General features: G+C 46.8%; 1 protein-coding gene across 1 annotated transcript; it reads right to left on the bottom strand.

The window, feature by feature from the left end:
* Positions 1-3,349: 3,349 nt before the first annotated feature.
* Positions 3,350-14,578, bottom strand: nfil3-2 (nuclear factor, interleukin 3 regulated, member 2). Its single transcript, XM_042084810.1, has 2 exons — positions 14,254-14,578; positions 3,350-7,764 (listed from the first exon to the last, which is right to left on the bottom strand). The coding sequence occupies exon 2, from the start codon at positions 7,203-7,205 to the stop codon at positions 5,448-5,450; it is 1,758 nt and encodes a 585-aa protein (XP_041940744.1). The 5' UTR covers positions 7,206-7,764; positions 14,254-14,578; the 3' UTR covers positions 3,350-5,447.
* Between the last annotated feature and the right edge of the window lie 736 nt (positions 14,579-15,314).

Genomic DNA, 15,314 nt, shown 5'->3' with positions numbered 1-15,314 from the left:
TTATTGGCCCTCACTCACACAAGGAAATGGATGCCTGTGACATCATACATACCCTTTTGTTATAAACACTAAACCAAACAGTTACCAGAGATTAGGGTCACTGATTGTACTCACAATGGTGAGTAATAGACATATGGTGGTGGCGATGGACATATGAGTGAAACCTCACCTGCAGGAGGTCAGTATGTAGGACAGGCAGGTGACAGTGCCATGCATGGTGCATGAGGGACACCAGGGAGTGAAGTGGGTTCACTTATGCAGGGGAGCTGTCACTCAACCTCTCTGGTGGTTCCAATCGCCCTCTCTGTTCAGCCCTCTCGTGTCCTCCGAGACTCCTCACAAATTGCGTTGTCTTTTTTATTTTATTTTCCATCTTCCCTCTCTTTCTATCCCAACTCTCCTTAACTCCCTCTGTCTTCTCTTGTGGTTTTGGCCCACTAACCGTTTCCCCCAGGCTATGGAGAGGGAGCCAGGTAACTCATGTGTTCTGTGCCCTTCTCTTTGCCAAGAGATTGTCACGGCCATGTTATGACATACTCTGGCTTATCCTACAACCATAACCTTCCAGCTCTTACCACACAACCTCTCTCTCTCTCTTTCTCTCTCTCTCTTTCTCTAGCCCAGCTTACCTCTCTCATCCTCTCTCCCTCTGCTAGTCTCTCATTCTTTCTTCCACTCTTCTCCTCTCTTATCACACCCCCCCCCACACACACACACACACACACATACACATGCATAACACTCTATCTCTCTTTTTTCTACCCCAGCTTACCTCTCTCATCCTCTCTCCCTCTGATGTTCTCTCGTTCTTTCTTCCGCTCTTCTCCTCTCCCCTCTCTATCCTCCGCTTCACATTGACCTACTTTCTCTGGCCTGCTATGTTTATGCAAGCTCCTGAGCACGTCCATTGAGTCGAGGTTGGGGGGTGTGGCACAGCAGAGCAGACACACTGCCCTGCTCTTGTCAGAAAAATGTCACCTTGCTGTTGTCTGACTGGTGCTGCAGTTTGTGTGTGTGTGTGTGTGTGTGTGTGTGTGTGTGTGTGTGTGTGTGTGTGTGTGTGTGTGTGTGTTTGTGTGTGTGTTGTTTCTGCTTGTGTTTTTGTAAGTGAACATGTGAAAATTAGAAAGGAGAGAGAGAAAGAGTGTGTGTGTGTGTGTGTGTGCACTACACACACTCTAGTAAATATGTGTGAGGGCGGTTGGTGCGTCAGCCTTGAAGGGTTGCTTTGTTTGCAGGTTTAGCTCAGGTTGCTGCACAAAGATGGATGACCTACAGCTAACTCCCCCCCCCCCCCCCCCCCCCTCCCAACCGCCCTCTCTGAGGTTGTTTTGAACAAGGGCCCATTTCACATGCAGGAGAGCACCACAGCCGAAGATTAAAAAATCGCTGATCTCACAGAACCTCTCCCTCCAGCATACCACTTAATAGCGTTTGATTTCTGTCTCAGCTTTCTCCCTTTTCATTTTAGTGTAAACCCTCACTGCATGCAGGTGTGTGTCCTAACCATATACAAAAATGACTCATAAAAGGAAGAGAATGGAAGGAAAGCTAAACAAGAGTTAACAAGTATGTCATCCATGTACAAGGATGATGGTAGAGCATTCACTTTGGCTCAAGTAACTGTTTTGCTTTTTCGGCAGTGCCTGTCCAAAGGACAAAGCACTAAAATCTGATTTCGTAACCGAGCTCTCTGGTCCTTAGGCCAACCACAAGTAATGTTACACTGCAGGTTTGGCGAGCTCATGCATACGGAGTAGACTGTCCAGGTCGCGGCTTCCCTCAGGGCCGTCCAGCTCCTCTTGGCTCCATGTACAACACTGAGACGCAGGCAAGCGGGCAGCAGAAGTGGGTCAGAGCCGGGAGAGAGGCCCTGGCCCTGTGCCCGTGCCTGTCCTGGCTGGGAGAATAGTGGCAGTGAACTGAAACTGGAAACTGGGAAACACCAGAATAATGCATTATTCCTCGGTGTACTGATTGTGATTTGTGTGTCACTTTTGTGTGTCACTGGTGAAATGAACTCGGGTAGATTACACATACGGTGTAAGCGCGGTGTTAAACCACAGAGAAGCCCCCAAAGGACTTTGTCAAGAGGCACATGAAGACTCAATTTTTGTTCCTTATATCATGTGTGATGCATAGGATTACATCACAAAGGTATGCTAGGTGTAGTTTGTAATGGTAAGTAAGTAACTCAAAAAAGCTACGTGTGGTTAATAAAACTGGTGTGGTTAAGACGATAAATTGCTACTACCACTATTTGTGTCCCAAATGTGTGTAATTCCGTATGTTTAGATTAAACTCAAAGTAAAGTGTGTGTGAGGGTGTGTGTGTGTGCACTCTGCTTCATAAATTTAATCTGTGTGCCTTAGCTGGCACACCTGTGGTTGCCCCAGACGGCGCGCGGCTGCTAACTGGGTCAGTGTTACATCAGAGTGATGAGACAGCCTCTCTCTCTGGTTCTCTCTCCCTCTCCGTGCTCTCTGTGTGGATGTGTCGCAGTTACGGACGATTCTCGCATTCTGACATGCACCACCACTGAGGCAGGAGAAGCATTGTAAAACACACAGACCTCTAGGTGATTTTTTACACAGTTCTCTTGCATGTTTTGCCCCCCCCCCCCCCCCACCTCCATTTCATGATAACATGCGTGGCAGATTAGGCCTTTGTCCCTCTGCTTCCTCCGTGTCACGCAGGGGAGAGATGGTCTCCAGGGGAGCCATGACCTGACCTGTCCATATGCATGTACTCAAAAAGCTAGCAGTGCCACACATGGCACACTGTCAGACAAATGTGTTTTTTAAAGCAAGAACTGTTACAGCGGGGCCTACATTAAAAGCGCACAACTGAAGCGGTCCGTTCATGGAACGTATGCTGTAACACTTACCTTCCACTATAGTCAATGGAACTGGCTACACCAGACATGATAGTGGTGCACACATTTGAAACAATTAGGCCAGACAAACTATTTTCACACTATGAATGGAATGCTCGGCTGTTATCTTTTGTGTTATCAGGTTTGTAAACCATTAGCGTCAAAAATAAGTTACTTTTGTGTGGGTGGATACTGGTTATTAATGTGCATAGGAAACTTGTAGCAAATATATTAATGGAACTTTACCAAACCAACACCACAAATATGTCAAATACATGTTTCCAATTAATCATCAAGTTCTGCTGTTGGTGTTAGAGACTGACATCTCTGTCAGTGTTCCAGATTTGATAACTGACTGCTGTTATCTGCACTTCAGGAAATTTCCAAACTGCTATGAGGCAAGCAGGCTCACACAAAATAAAGTAGAACATGTTTGTTGAGAGGCTGAATGAAAGAACACGCTATCACAGGTGGTTGATGTTGAGAAATGTGACATTTTTATTTCATCTCATTTTTGCCCATCTGAAATCTTTCCAACATGAACATTAGTGTTGTTTTTTTCCCCCTCACAAACACATCAACATCAAAAACAGAAGCATGTGCAGTTATTCATGACACACAACTCCCATCAGTATTCTCTTTTTTTTTTTTTTTTTTTTAATCATTTTTAATAATTTTTTGTCAAAACCATCAGTGAAAAAAACACCAACATCACTGATCGTAACACACACTGAGAGGTAAAGGCGGGGCTAGTGAAGGTGCAGGGGAGGAGGGATTGAGGGAGAGGGAGTGGGGGCTGGGCTGGGCAGGGTTGGGCTGGGCTGAGTGAGGCGTATTTGGGGGGGATAGATAACACGATAGCAAAAGGGACACAGAGGAAAAAAACAAAGAGGTGGAGAAGAGGAGAGCCATAGGAATGAAGACAAGACAACACCCAGAGCTTTTTTTAAAAATAATATATATATAACAATAGAAAGAAAGCAAAAAATCCTTATAAAATCATTACAGTGTTGTCCTGGGGGGGGGGCATTTTACATTTATACACAAGTGCGCAACAAAGCAAATAATGACATCTTGTTACACGGGGGAAAAGGCCATAGAAGGTGTGTGACACCCTGTGAGTGTGTGACTGTGCGTCAGCACGTTTACAAATGACAGACTAAAGATCACAGTCGATTACAGGCTTCTAGTTGAAAAGCAGGGCACTTCAATCGTTTATCATGATTAACGTGGTACATTAAGATGCAGACCTGCACCTCACTAAAGACCAATCTGGAGTGAAGCTGATGAAACGCCTCACAGACACTGGCTGAGGGCCGGCCGTGTGGCCATTTTATGACAATCAAATGAAGAGTGGTGTGATATAAAACTGATACAGCAGAGCTAAGAAACACGCAGGTCACGCTTACTCTTAATAAAAAATAAATAATATGCATCTCAATGATTTAATGTCTCAGACTGACTCGGACTGAAAGACTAGGCTAAGGTGTACCATACATTTAAAACACCTGTTTGTGGCTTGCATATGAACGAAAGGAAAATAAATACATAACAGAGGTCAAAACATTTGACTGCATTGTGTAAACAAATGAGAAGGGACTGATGGATTTTAGAGCTATTTTTGTTCATAGCTTTTAAAGGCCAAACATTCTTTTGAAAATAAAATGGAAACATGTGTTCATATAAAACTAATTTATAGACAAATTAAATCTTCAAAGAAGAAAAAATAAAAAAATAAAATGTTTTTTCTGAAGTGGTATAGAAACACCATGATACTGTACAACTGATCTGATTATGCCATTGGATATTCCTCAAACCCACTCAGTCCTTCCTCACATTAATTTACAATTCTTTCTTTTTACGTAACGTTTTTTTTTGTTTGTTTCTTCAAAATATAAAGTTATTCAATATTAATTTCATACTTATAGCACAGAAATATACAAAGTGTCAGGGGTTGATGATGTATAAAGAAATACAAGGACCTTGAAGAGGTAGGGAAGGAGACGGAGGATGGAACTTAAAGCATTGCATCTTTGGTCAATGGGAGCTCCTCCCAGAATGTTACGTTTGGTACTGATGGTAAATAGCTGTTGCCTGCATATTTCTGAGTGTGTATGTGTATCAGGGCATTCAATCCATGATACAGGGGCAATCCTATGTGTGCTATTTACAGCCAAGCAAGCCTCTCTTGCATAATGTTGAATTAACTTTGTGGTTGAGACAGTAATGGTACAAATCAAACCATGTGACATGAAGGGTTCCATTCTCTTGTCCATATACAAAAGTGCTTGTATTGTTTGAAAATGGGTAATAAGGAGTTCCCAAAGTCTGTACAATCTATCATACAGTGCACCCACAGGCTGAGTCCAGCTTGGGATATCATGTTCGAGAGTCAACATCTCTTGTCCTTAGGAGATAGACTTGGAAGAGTGTGTGGAGGGGTAAGGGGTGGGTTTGGGGGAGAGAGGAGGGATAACATTAAGTGCCAGAGGGCAGCAAGAGTTCCCCCATAAGTCTCACACGGGGGGGGGGGGGGGGGGTCCATGCTGCCCTAAAGAGCTCCCTCTCACTCTCAGTCATGCCTCTTGTTCCGGCTGGTCCGGCTGCCGGACTCCTTCTTGCTGAACTCTGCCCTCGCCCCCGCTATGGAGGAAGAGGAGGAGGCCGGCTTGCAATAGTCCAGGTCTTCCGCCTCTGGCTCCTTGCTGAGCTCTGGCTGGCCGTTGTGGGGCAGCGCCAGGTACGGGTGCTGGGGCAGAGGGCTGGACAGGATGGGTGGCGTGGTGGGGGACTCCTGACCCGAGGAGCCGCCGCTGCTCATGGCCCGGTGCTTGAGCCTCAGTTTGTGGGGCAGCGCGGTGCCCTTGACGTCCTGGCTGGGAGGGGAGGTGCCTGGGGTGAAGGGCACCGGGGACGTCGCCGAGGACAGGTGCTGCTGGTAGCTGCCCGCCTCAGAGCAGGAGGAATGCGGGGACTCGTCGTCGGTGGACGCGTCCTTGTCGGAGCTGCGTAGGTCGCCGTCACTCGACGACGTGTCCTTGGCCGAGGTCGATTGGCTTGTGTAGTAGGCGTCGCCCTGGGAGCCGCCCTCATAGGTCAGGACGGGAGGCTCCTCGTCACGGGCACCCGGGTAGCCCTGGTGGTACATGTGGGGCTCAGCCCTCTCCTCCTGCTTGGGGAGTAGCTCTGGGGCAGAGCCGCCCTGCCTCGTGGCCTCAAGCCTCTCATGCAGCTGGGCTCCATACCCACTGGCATACTCGTAAGGAGGGGAGTCTAATGTCCTCCTCTCCATTTGCTTGGTCACTTCGGCCAGGATCTCCAAGCCTCCCTGAAAGGCCTGGGAGAGCTGAGGGACCGCGGCAAGCGACTGCGGCTTCTGCTGGTTGGTGTCTGAAGCCTTCTGGCTCTCCACCGTGTAGGAGGTGCTACTGGAGCGGAAGAGGATGACACTCCGCTGAGGTGTGGCTCTGGGGTTCGGGGAGCTAATGACCGATTCCTGCTGCTGGTGGTTGGGGTGACGCTGCTGCTGCTGCTGCTGCTGCTGCTGGTGGTGTTGGTAGGAGGCCTCCATCTCAAGGTGGCGGCTAGCGCTCAAGCTGCGCTGGAGGCTGAACATCAGCTGTGCATTGGTGGTGGGGGTGGTGGGTACACCACCCAAGTCCATGTCCATCCCTGCTCCCTCCTGCTTGATGTTATAGGCCATGGGCTCTGGGCTGTCCCTGGACGAACCATCAGACATGTCCGAGAGGGACCCCCGTGGGGAGTACTTGATGTGCTGCATGTGCCCCTCCTGCTGCTCGGTCTCCGAAGAGTCTGAGTTCATCATCACCTGAGAGCCACTGGAGTAACCGCTGGTGTAGTAATGGGCAGAGGAAGAAGAGGACGAAGAGCTGCCGTTTGCTCCAGCGCCATTGGCGCCTATCTGCTGGCTCTTCTCCACATACGAGGCAGTGGTGATGAGTCCAAAGCGGAGCTTGAGCTGCAGCAGCTCCGTCTTGAGGCGCACATTCTCCTCGTTGAGCGCGATGACGCGGTTCTCCAGCACCATGTCGTTGAGCCGGCGCTTCTCACGTGAGCGCTTGGCCGCCTCGTTGTTCTTGCGGCGCTTCTCCCAGTAGGAGGCGTCCTTCTTCTCCTCGGAGATGAACTCCCGCTTGCGCCGGCAGGACATGTTGGGCTTGGACTTGCCGCTGCGGCCCTGGCGCGACCCACCGTCCTGCTGCGGGGATGGAGATGGCAGGGACTCACTGTAGCTGGAGTAGGTCTCCAGGTGGTCCAGGTTCTTCATGTCGGCTGGAGAGGCCATCATGGGGGAATTCAGGCTTTCCATTCCAACTCGATGGGAAGAAATCGAGGAAGAGGGAAGGGTCAAGATGAAGGGGGTGGTGGTTGTGACAGCGCAGATGTGAAGGTACAGTGTCTTCTTCTGTGTTGCTTGAGCAAATACAATCTAGGTTTCTGGATCTCTGAAAAACCTGGGAGGTGTTTGAGCTTCAGAAAGAAGGAAACTCATTGGTTAAATGGGAGTTGCCCTTCAAATAACTTTTCACGTGTCCAAATAGCCAAGGAAAATCAAAAAGAGGTAGAAATCGGAGTCAACACCCCACATTTACAAGCTTAAGAAACTCCTCCAAGTGGATTAGTTGGCACCTTTTTCCTAGGGGCTATGCTCAATGTTCAACGTCAGCCTCGAGGATCAAAATTCCTTCTTTGTTTGTTTGTTTGCTTTCAGTAAAGGAGCCGTTGGGAGCCAGACGGAGATGTGTCCAAGTGCCCCAAGCGTGCTGCCGGATGTAGGTCACTCGGTCTACCTCTGCCTGGGAGTCTCTCAGGGAGGGGAACAGCCTCTCCCTCACTCTACCTCCAGCTGCTAGGAAGATGAAAAGATCCTGGAAACAAAGAAGAAAATGCACGTCGGTTAATTTCCCTGCAGTCCAGCACACAGAGCTCAACACTGCAGACTTATAAAAGACACACCTTTATTTTTAGCCTCGTTTAAAAGAAGACTCGCTTTGTTTGCTGGCAGGCTGGCTGACTGATCAAGAGATTTGGGGGGGGGGGGGTTTGCTGGGTATTAATATCCGTTCTTTATGCATGGCTTTGCCTGCCTTCCTTTCATGGGACAGTTGCCCTTGGCAACTGCTGAATGGTGTCTCAGTCATGGAAGGCACCGTCTGACCTTCTGCCCTCCCTATTGATTTCCTAAGTCTATGACCTTTCACCTCTGGCTCCCAGGCCAGACACTGAGGTTGGGCTCTATGCTGTAATGGCCCACAATGGGATAGGATTGGGTTTACTTTTTGGAGGGAAAGCATCTGTCGTCTGGTTTTGACGCGACCAGAAGTCAAACATCCATTTCATGTGTATTACCCTTGTCGGTAGATATTCTGTATTAAACAAACAGTGCAGTGAGCCTTCTTCAGAAATGTGCATCTGGCAAATGTGAGCATAGTGCAGTTCATTTGTTTTCATATTGTGAATCATTAGCCAGTATTACATCACCGTGACTGAGGGGAGTGGTTGTAGGCCCTCCAGTCTGCTTTTAAAACCATCTGTGGCTATGACTCAGAGTGGAGCAGCCATAACTGCCTAAGATGAAGACATCCGATCATATCTCACATCATCTCCCCAGTGCTCGCTTGTCTGGTTTTTTACTTCCTCTACATAAAGATGGCAGGCTGACAACTACCTTCAAAGCAGTTAGCTAAGAGGAGGAAATAACAGCCACAAATGATGGAGTAATTGACAGCTCTTTCTTTTCCTTATTACTAAGCTGTAACACTCCGTTGAAGAGGGAAAAGGAGGTATGCAAAAACGGCGTGAGGGTTAAAAGGACAGGAATTCCTGATGATGACTGACGGACGCAGACAAATAGAGGTCAACCTAACAGCCGAGGAAGGTCACAAGGGAGTCTGGCATGAGAGGGTGGGGGCTGGGAGCTCTGGCTATATAGGTCAAGTGCTTTTGAAAGGTGGGGGCAGGGCAGGGTAACACACCCCACCCTGAGGCCATTGCTGGCACAAGGTTTTGCGAGACATTTAATTGAAGACATGAATTTGAGGGGAGTGGGGGCTGCATAGTTTTCGGTGGGCTGCAATACTGTAGGGGGGAATCTGTAATGGCCGGTGATAATGGAATAGACAGCCCACCCATTTGGTAATAGGCAAAACAGGTGCGTCTGCAGTTGCAGACCAAGCAGAGTAAGCAGTATCTAGCCTAGTTCATGAAAACACGTGGCTTTGATTTATGTGTGTATGTGTGTGTATTTGGAGTGGGGTTCTTATGGCAGGATGTCTGGTGTTCAAAACCAGCCAGTGGTTGTTCCAGTGAATTCCCTCCATGTAGTCACAGATGGCTTATCCATGTTCTGTGACAGATGTGCTAGTTAATACCAAACTCCCCAAATATCCCTGTTTTTGTTTAATGCTCCTTTTAAACTATTAACTATAAAGTATTAAGTCTAATGATCATAAAACTAAGAGCAAATCCTCACAGCATTCCAGCACTCTTTTTAATGGACACCCCACAGACACGCACTTCTGATCAACTCGGTCTGTCTCGGATGTCTGTCACGCTGCTGCCTGTGTGTCATGCTCGTCTATTTCCTGCTTTTGCAGACCATGTTTCCCAACTACCTGGCCAGCACATCCAGCACAACCCCTCAGCTGCCCTTAGTGTTGACAAGAGCCTAGCAGTTCCATAAAACCTGCACCTGTCTCGGTGAGTTCTGCTGCACTTGACCTTGAGCTAGTGACACAGAGGTTGCCACATGGGTCTGCATTTTTATGTATAAGTAAAGTATGTAAGGGATAATGTTCGCCCTGCCGGGACTTATTTTCCCATGATGACCGGCGTTCTATACATTATCCCGCTTATTATACGGCTACTTGCCAAAACGAAAAAATAAACTCCATGATATGTCTCTTTACACTTATTTGTTACCGTTTCGTCGTGGCTTTTGCTGAGAAACAAATAGTTCGCAACACAGCGGTCATTCTTGTTTTCAGAGGTGCTTTCCCAAGAAATAATGACCGCTAGAACTTTCGGAAATCCCATTCAAGTCAATGGAGCATTCTACTTGCATTGTGAAGAGCCGTATAATAAGTATAAGTAAAGTATATGTATATATACTCTTTTGATCCCGTGAGGAAAATTTGGTCTCTGAATTAATCCCTATCCGTGAAACACACACACAGTGAACACACAGTGAGGTGAAGCACACACTAATCCCGGCGCAGTGAGTTGCCTGCAACAACAGCGGCGCTCAGGGAGCAGTGAGGGGTAAGTTGCCTTGCTCAAGGGCACTTCAGCCGTGCCTACTGGTCGGGGTTCGAACCGGCAACCCTCCGGTTACAAGTCCGAAGCGCTAACCAGTAGGCCACAGCTGCTCCACAGGTAACCCTGTATGAGGGTTCGGTGGTGTATTTGCTGCCACTGACGTGCGTGTAATCTCATGACCTGGCTGGCTTTCCTCTCCTGTCCTGTACACATCCTGGCTTACGTTCCATCTGTGTCCCGGCCCCGGCCGTCTGGGCCAGCCTTACACAACAAACAAGATTGACTGACGCCACTGTCGCAGGTTTCACTTCAGCTTTTTGTGAATGAGGAAACCTCGTTTTCAAAAAAGGACAAAAAAGGGCAAGCTCAAACTGCATCCAGTTTATATCTTGAATTGAGGTGAAATTGGACCTGATGCCTGAAAGGCAAATATACGTCTCTGGCCCATGAGGCTCTGGTACTGTGAAAAATGAAAATTGTGTGTTTATATAACGCAAGCGTTTAAGGGGCTACATGCATTGGAGAGACAAAGATCTCTCACAATGCCCCACTGACCCAGAAACCGAGGAACCGTACGGCAAACAGTCCACGTGCTGCTCGCACTCGACAGAATATAGGTCAGGGTAGCGACGAGTAAGCTGCGCACATGAACGAGGATGGGGGGGGTTGATCATGGGAGGCTACTCTAAATATAGTAAGTAAGAGATGAGGAAAAGAAAGAGGACAAAAGAAGTGCTCGACAAATAGGATGACTAAAAGCGAGCAAAATAAAATAAACCAAAACTGAACTAATTAGGAAGGGGAGAGGGTCCTTTATAGGCTGGGGCTTAACACAGGAAATTAGTGTTCCAATGTGACACACAGCTCACACAGACACCAAGCACTACCAACGTAAAAATCACCGAACCATGACACACAGGGCCTCAATGACAGGTCCGTGTGCAAAAAAAGCTCTGGAACCAGAGGGGGATTAACCACAGAAACCAGAGGGAAGTACAAGCTGACGTCAATGGCCATGCCAACTCATCTCTTGCCACGCACAGAAAAAAGAGACGGTGCAAGACGAGACAGACAAAGAGGAAGAGAGGAGTGTGAATTGTGCTATGCACAAAGGAGCAACAGATAGGAAAGACTAGGCGAGCCAAAGTTATCAGTACAATGGGACTCATACCCCCCTACATTCCAGCATCTGGTGCATATCCAGTTACCCTAGTGCTGACTTGTGCAGCCAGGCCACTGCAATGTTCCAATTGGTTGTTATTATATGTTTTTAGACTGAACACACGGCATACATCATAAACGTTTTCCCCTAGCTCATATGTTTTTCAAACTTTTTTTTTTTTAGTTTTCTTACTCATTCCTGTACTCGTTTACCTGTATAGTTATGTACGTATGTATGAAGCATAGCCTAAGTGTTGCCACATTTGGTTCTCTCTAAGTGTGTATGTTTGTCTGAGAGACAAGTGTGCCTGTGTAAATGTCAGTAGGCTTGGGTTACCCAAAAGCTGTGGTTTGTCAAAGGGGAAAGAATCTGAGATGCACCACCAACACACTCTGAGGCAACAGGAGTCAGACTTGGGTGAGTCCTGGAAACTCCAGCTAAGCCCCGATGCCTTGCTGCACGTGATACCTCTGCGGATCCAGAGGGGAGAGAAAGTGGGGCAGTTGTCTCTGCCCTAGATGGTGGGGCTCCCATCTCCAGTAGGAACAGGGCAATGTACAGCGCGTGGAGAGGTGGGGTGGGTGGCGAGGGTCACTGGTCCTCCCGCTGAGAATTCACAGCCTAATCTTTTTTCCAAGAAAGAAGACAAGGAATCTCAGGACTGTAGGTCAGAGCACTGGGGGCAAACTCCTTATTCTATGAACACACTCATATCACTCTCTCGTACAGGGAAAAGAAGGGAGCGAGGGGGAAAAAAAGTGACCCTGGCCATGTGTTTTCCCAGTCACATGCGCTCCCTTGGCCTACTAAAAGCTGTAATTGGCCTCTCCCTCCCTCACCCACATCCAAACAACAAAGCTCTACCGCCCCCTCCAATCTTTTAACACTCCTGTGCCAAGAAAAACCTGAGAAAATAGAGAACCAGACAGAAGCCATTCCAGATTTTCAGATGTTTTTTTATATTTACTACCACAAAATCATTGTTGACGGTGCCAGTGTTGTTAAGTAAAGTCTGAGGTTAGCAGATTGTAACATGCAAATTGATAACATGCTACCTCCTCTTTGCCAGTAAAATGCCCAGACAATGGATATGAAAATACAAGAACAAAGACTACAGCACAGCACATGGGTTACTCCGTGTGACGCAATAGCATTCGACTAAGCGCGGCCATACATAAAATGCACTAAATAGCCTAACCAAATGTAATAAATGAAATATTTATCTCCGGCCGACAACCCTGTCTGTATTTTTTGTGTTATGGCTGATGGTAGAGGATTTACGCTGGCGGGGTTACATGATGGATTCCTCCGCACCGTATCCCCCTCCCTCAGTGACTGAGTGACCTACATTCAGCACTGGCACAGCGAACCTGGGGTAAACGCCAACCTCTTGGCATTCCCGCTCTACCAGGCGCGTTACAGGCTATGGGTTTCCGCTGATTGCATCACCTTTCTCCCGGCCCTTTTTAATAATTTCATTTATATATTATGCAACAACAAAGGCCCTTAATGAACATTAGGTGGGGGGGGGGGGGGGGGGGTTGTTAATCGTGAAATGACTTCTGCTTTAATGAGATAATATTGCATAATGTTATTTTATCTGATCAATTTGTTGGTTAGCTTAACTGAATTTAGAAAATCAAAACATAATACAAACATCATGGTCTGCATATTTGTATCTGGCCTGCATGCAACATGTTTGAGATCATCAATGCAATCAATCTCTAGTGTAAAAACGACAAAAAATGTTGAGGCATTAAGATTTTGTTTGATGGAAGAGTGCCTTTCTCATCTTCGTGCCCAACGACACATTGGTCAAACCTGTCGAAAACTAAGGCACGCGTTTAAGGTTAATTAGTGGTGTTATCCTTCTCCCCGCATTAATGCATTAATTGTAGCCTACGATGGGACTGAACAGGTTAAGCCACCAGACTGCTCCATCTTCTTGGATGCATCTGTTAGGTTACCGTAGTAGCCTACAAGGGATCTTTGCAATAGCCTATTTGCAGTTATGTCTGACGTAAAATTACAGTCTTTGATCTTTGACAAGGGAATTTATTTATGTTCAAATGTTTAAACGCACTTTGCCAAACGTTCTACCTGAGCTTCAGGAAGCCTAACCAATACAGCAACCGACTATGCTTTGTGCCTACTTTAGTCGTGTCCAGGAAAGGGTTAATCAGCTACTCCGCTAACATAAACACCCGCGGTAACCTTTACGGGGACTGCTACACGTGACAGCGAAAAGTGTGTTCGCAGTCCTGCGCCCGCGTGGACTCCGTAACCTGCTGGAGAAATGTAGGGTATCCTCTGTGTAAGCTGTTAACGACATAACCTAAGCAGGCCGCGACGAAATATAAAATATATAATAACAATATAAACACACACATAGAATAAAGTTTAAGTATCGAACTATTTGTTATACAATTACATAGCCTACTGAACTGCCATTTGGCTGACATTTCGAAACAACCATTTTTGTGATTTAGCATATGGGACTGTTCTTCCTACTAAGCAAACATTTGCACTTTTAGGGAGGAATTATATGGGCTACATTGTAGCCAGGGATAATAACATTAGCGCGTCACCTATAAACCCACTTCGGAATCGTGGGTGAAATGCCTCGCCTTGACATGACAAGAGAACGTGTAGACCGCTCGATGCAATGCATCACCTCACTCAAAACAAGGCAAGTAAACACAGGTAGCACAATACAAAAATAGGCTATACAAAGGAGGTCTCACATCAGGAAGTGGTAATTTGCACCGAAACCATATTACAGCACCACGAATGAACCTAGCATAGTATGACCTGCCAATTTTGTGTCAGTCAATATGTTGTGCTTGTCTATTTCAGTTACACGCTACAACACTCTTAAAAGAACGGACAGGCACGCTTACATTACAAAGAAAGGCTGAATGTCGTAAATAAAGCCTACCTCTTTGATGAACAAAATTCCACTATATTCGCTGCAGCGCGTTCGGTATGAATTCCTTTATCTGTGTCGTGAAGAATTAGAGCAGAAATGCAAAGGGGTCTGCACTCTACGCAAAAGTCCTGGGTGTCCGAGTGTGTCGTCGGGTAGCGTTTAGATTATTTTGCAGTGGTTCCTCGTGTTATGTTGTTGAGTTGCTCCTATTTCCTCCCTCTCTCTCGCTCCGTCTCCAAATGTATGTTAGTAGGTCAGTAGTTGCATAACAGGACGCTTTGGGTGCCTAGTCACGTTTTGTTTCTCTCGCTCTCGTACAGCCCTCCCCTATCTTTTCCTCAGAATCCCGTTGCAGTAGAGAGAGAGATAGAGAGAGAGACTCGGCTCAGAGCCAGACTAGCTCAGATGTAGGGCGAGATACACATAATAAGGTTACTAGAGAGAAAGAGGGAGGACAGAAAATGGAATGTAGAGAGGTCATTTTGAGAAACAAGCCTGTGGTAGATTATATAAAAAGTAACATCTTTCCTCCAAACAGCTGTCGTTTTGGATATGTCTCAAATGTCAAGTTCATTGTCTCTTAATTGGACAGGCCCAAAAACAGATGCTGTGTCAGCCCAGGGTTAAGACTACCTTGTTTCTAACACATATGGCCTTAAATGGGATATGCCATTATCCTTAAATTCCCTGATCATTTGTTATTATTAGTATCACATTGAGATATATTCAGACTGGTAACCTAACCCCATAACCTGGTTTCTTTTGCAATTCCGCTTTCCTGTGAGCGCAGCTCTGTATGTTTGTGGCTCATTCTACCATGAAAATACTTGTGTGATTATTGTATAGAAGTAGTAGGCTACCTATTATTGCATATTATTGCATGAATATATTTATGTCTGGCGAAATACCACTTTCCCATTAGGTAGGCTACTTACTTCCTGCTTCTCCCTGTGATGTAAAGAAAGAATGGAGCCACTCTTTAAACAGCAGACCATAGATATCTCTGCCCTCCTTCAGTGCACCCTCATGCCCTAATTTAGGAGAGGAGGTGTACAAAGGATGCCAACTGC

The sequence above is a fragment of the Alosa sapidissima genome, chromosome 3 (assembly GCF_018492685.1).
Source record: "Alosa sapidissima isolate fAloSap1 chromosome 3, fAloSap1.pri, whole genome shotgun sequence".
Lineage (NCBI taxonomy): Eukaryota > Metazoa > Chordata > Actinopteri > Clupeiformes > Clupeidae > Alosa > Alosa sapidissima.
Note: the sequence above shows the minus strand (reverse complement) of the source record. Positions and strands in the feature narration are given on the sequence as shown.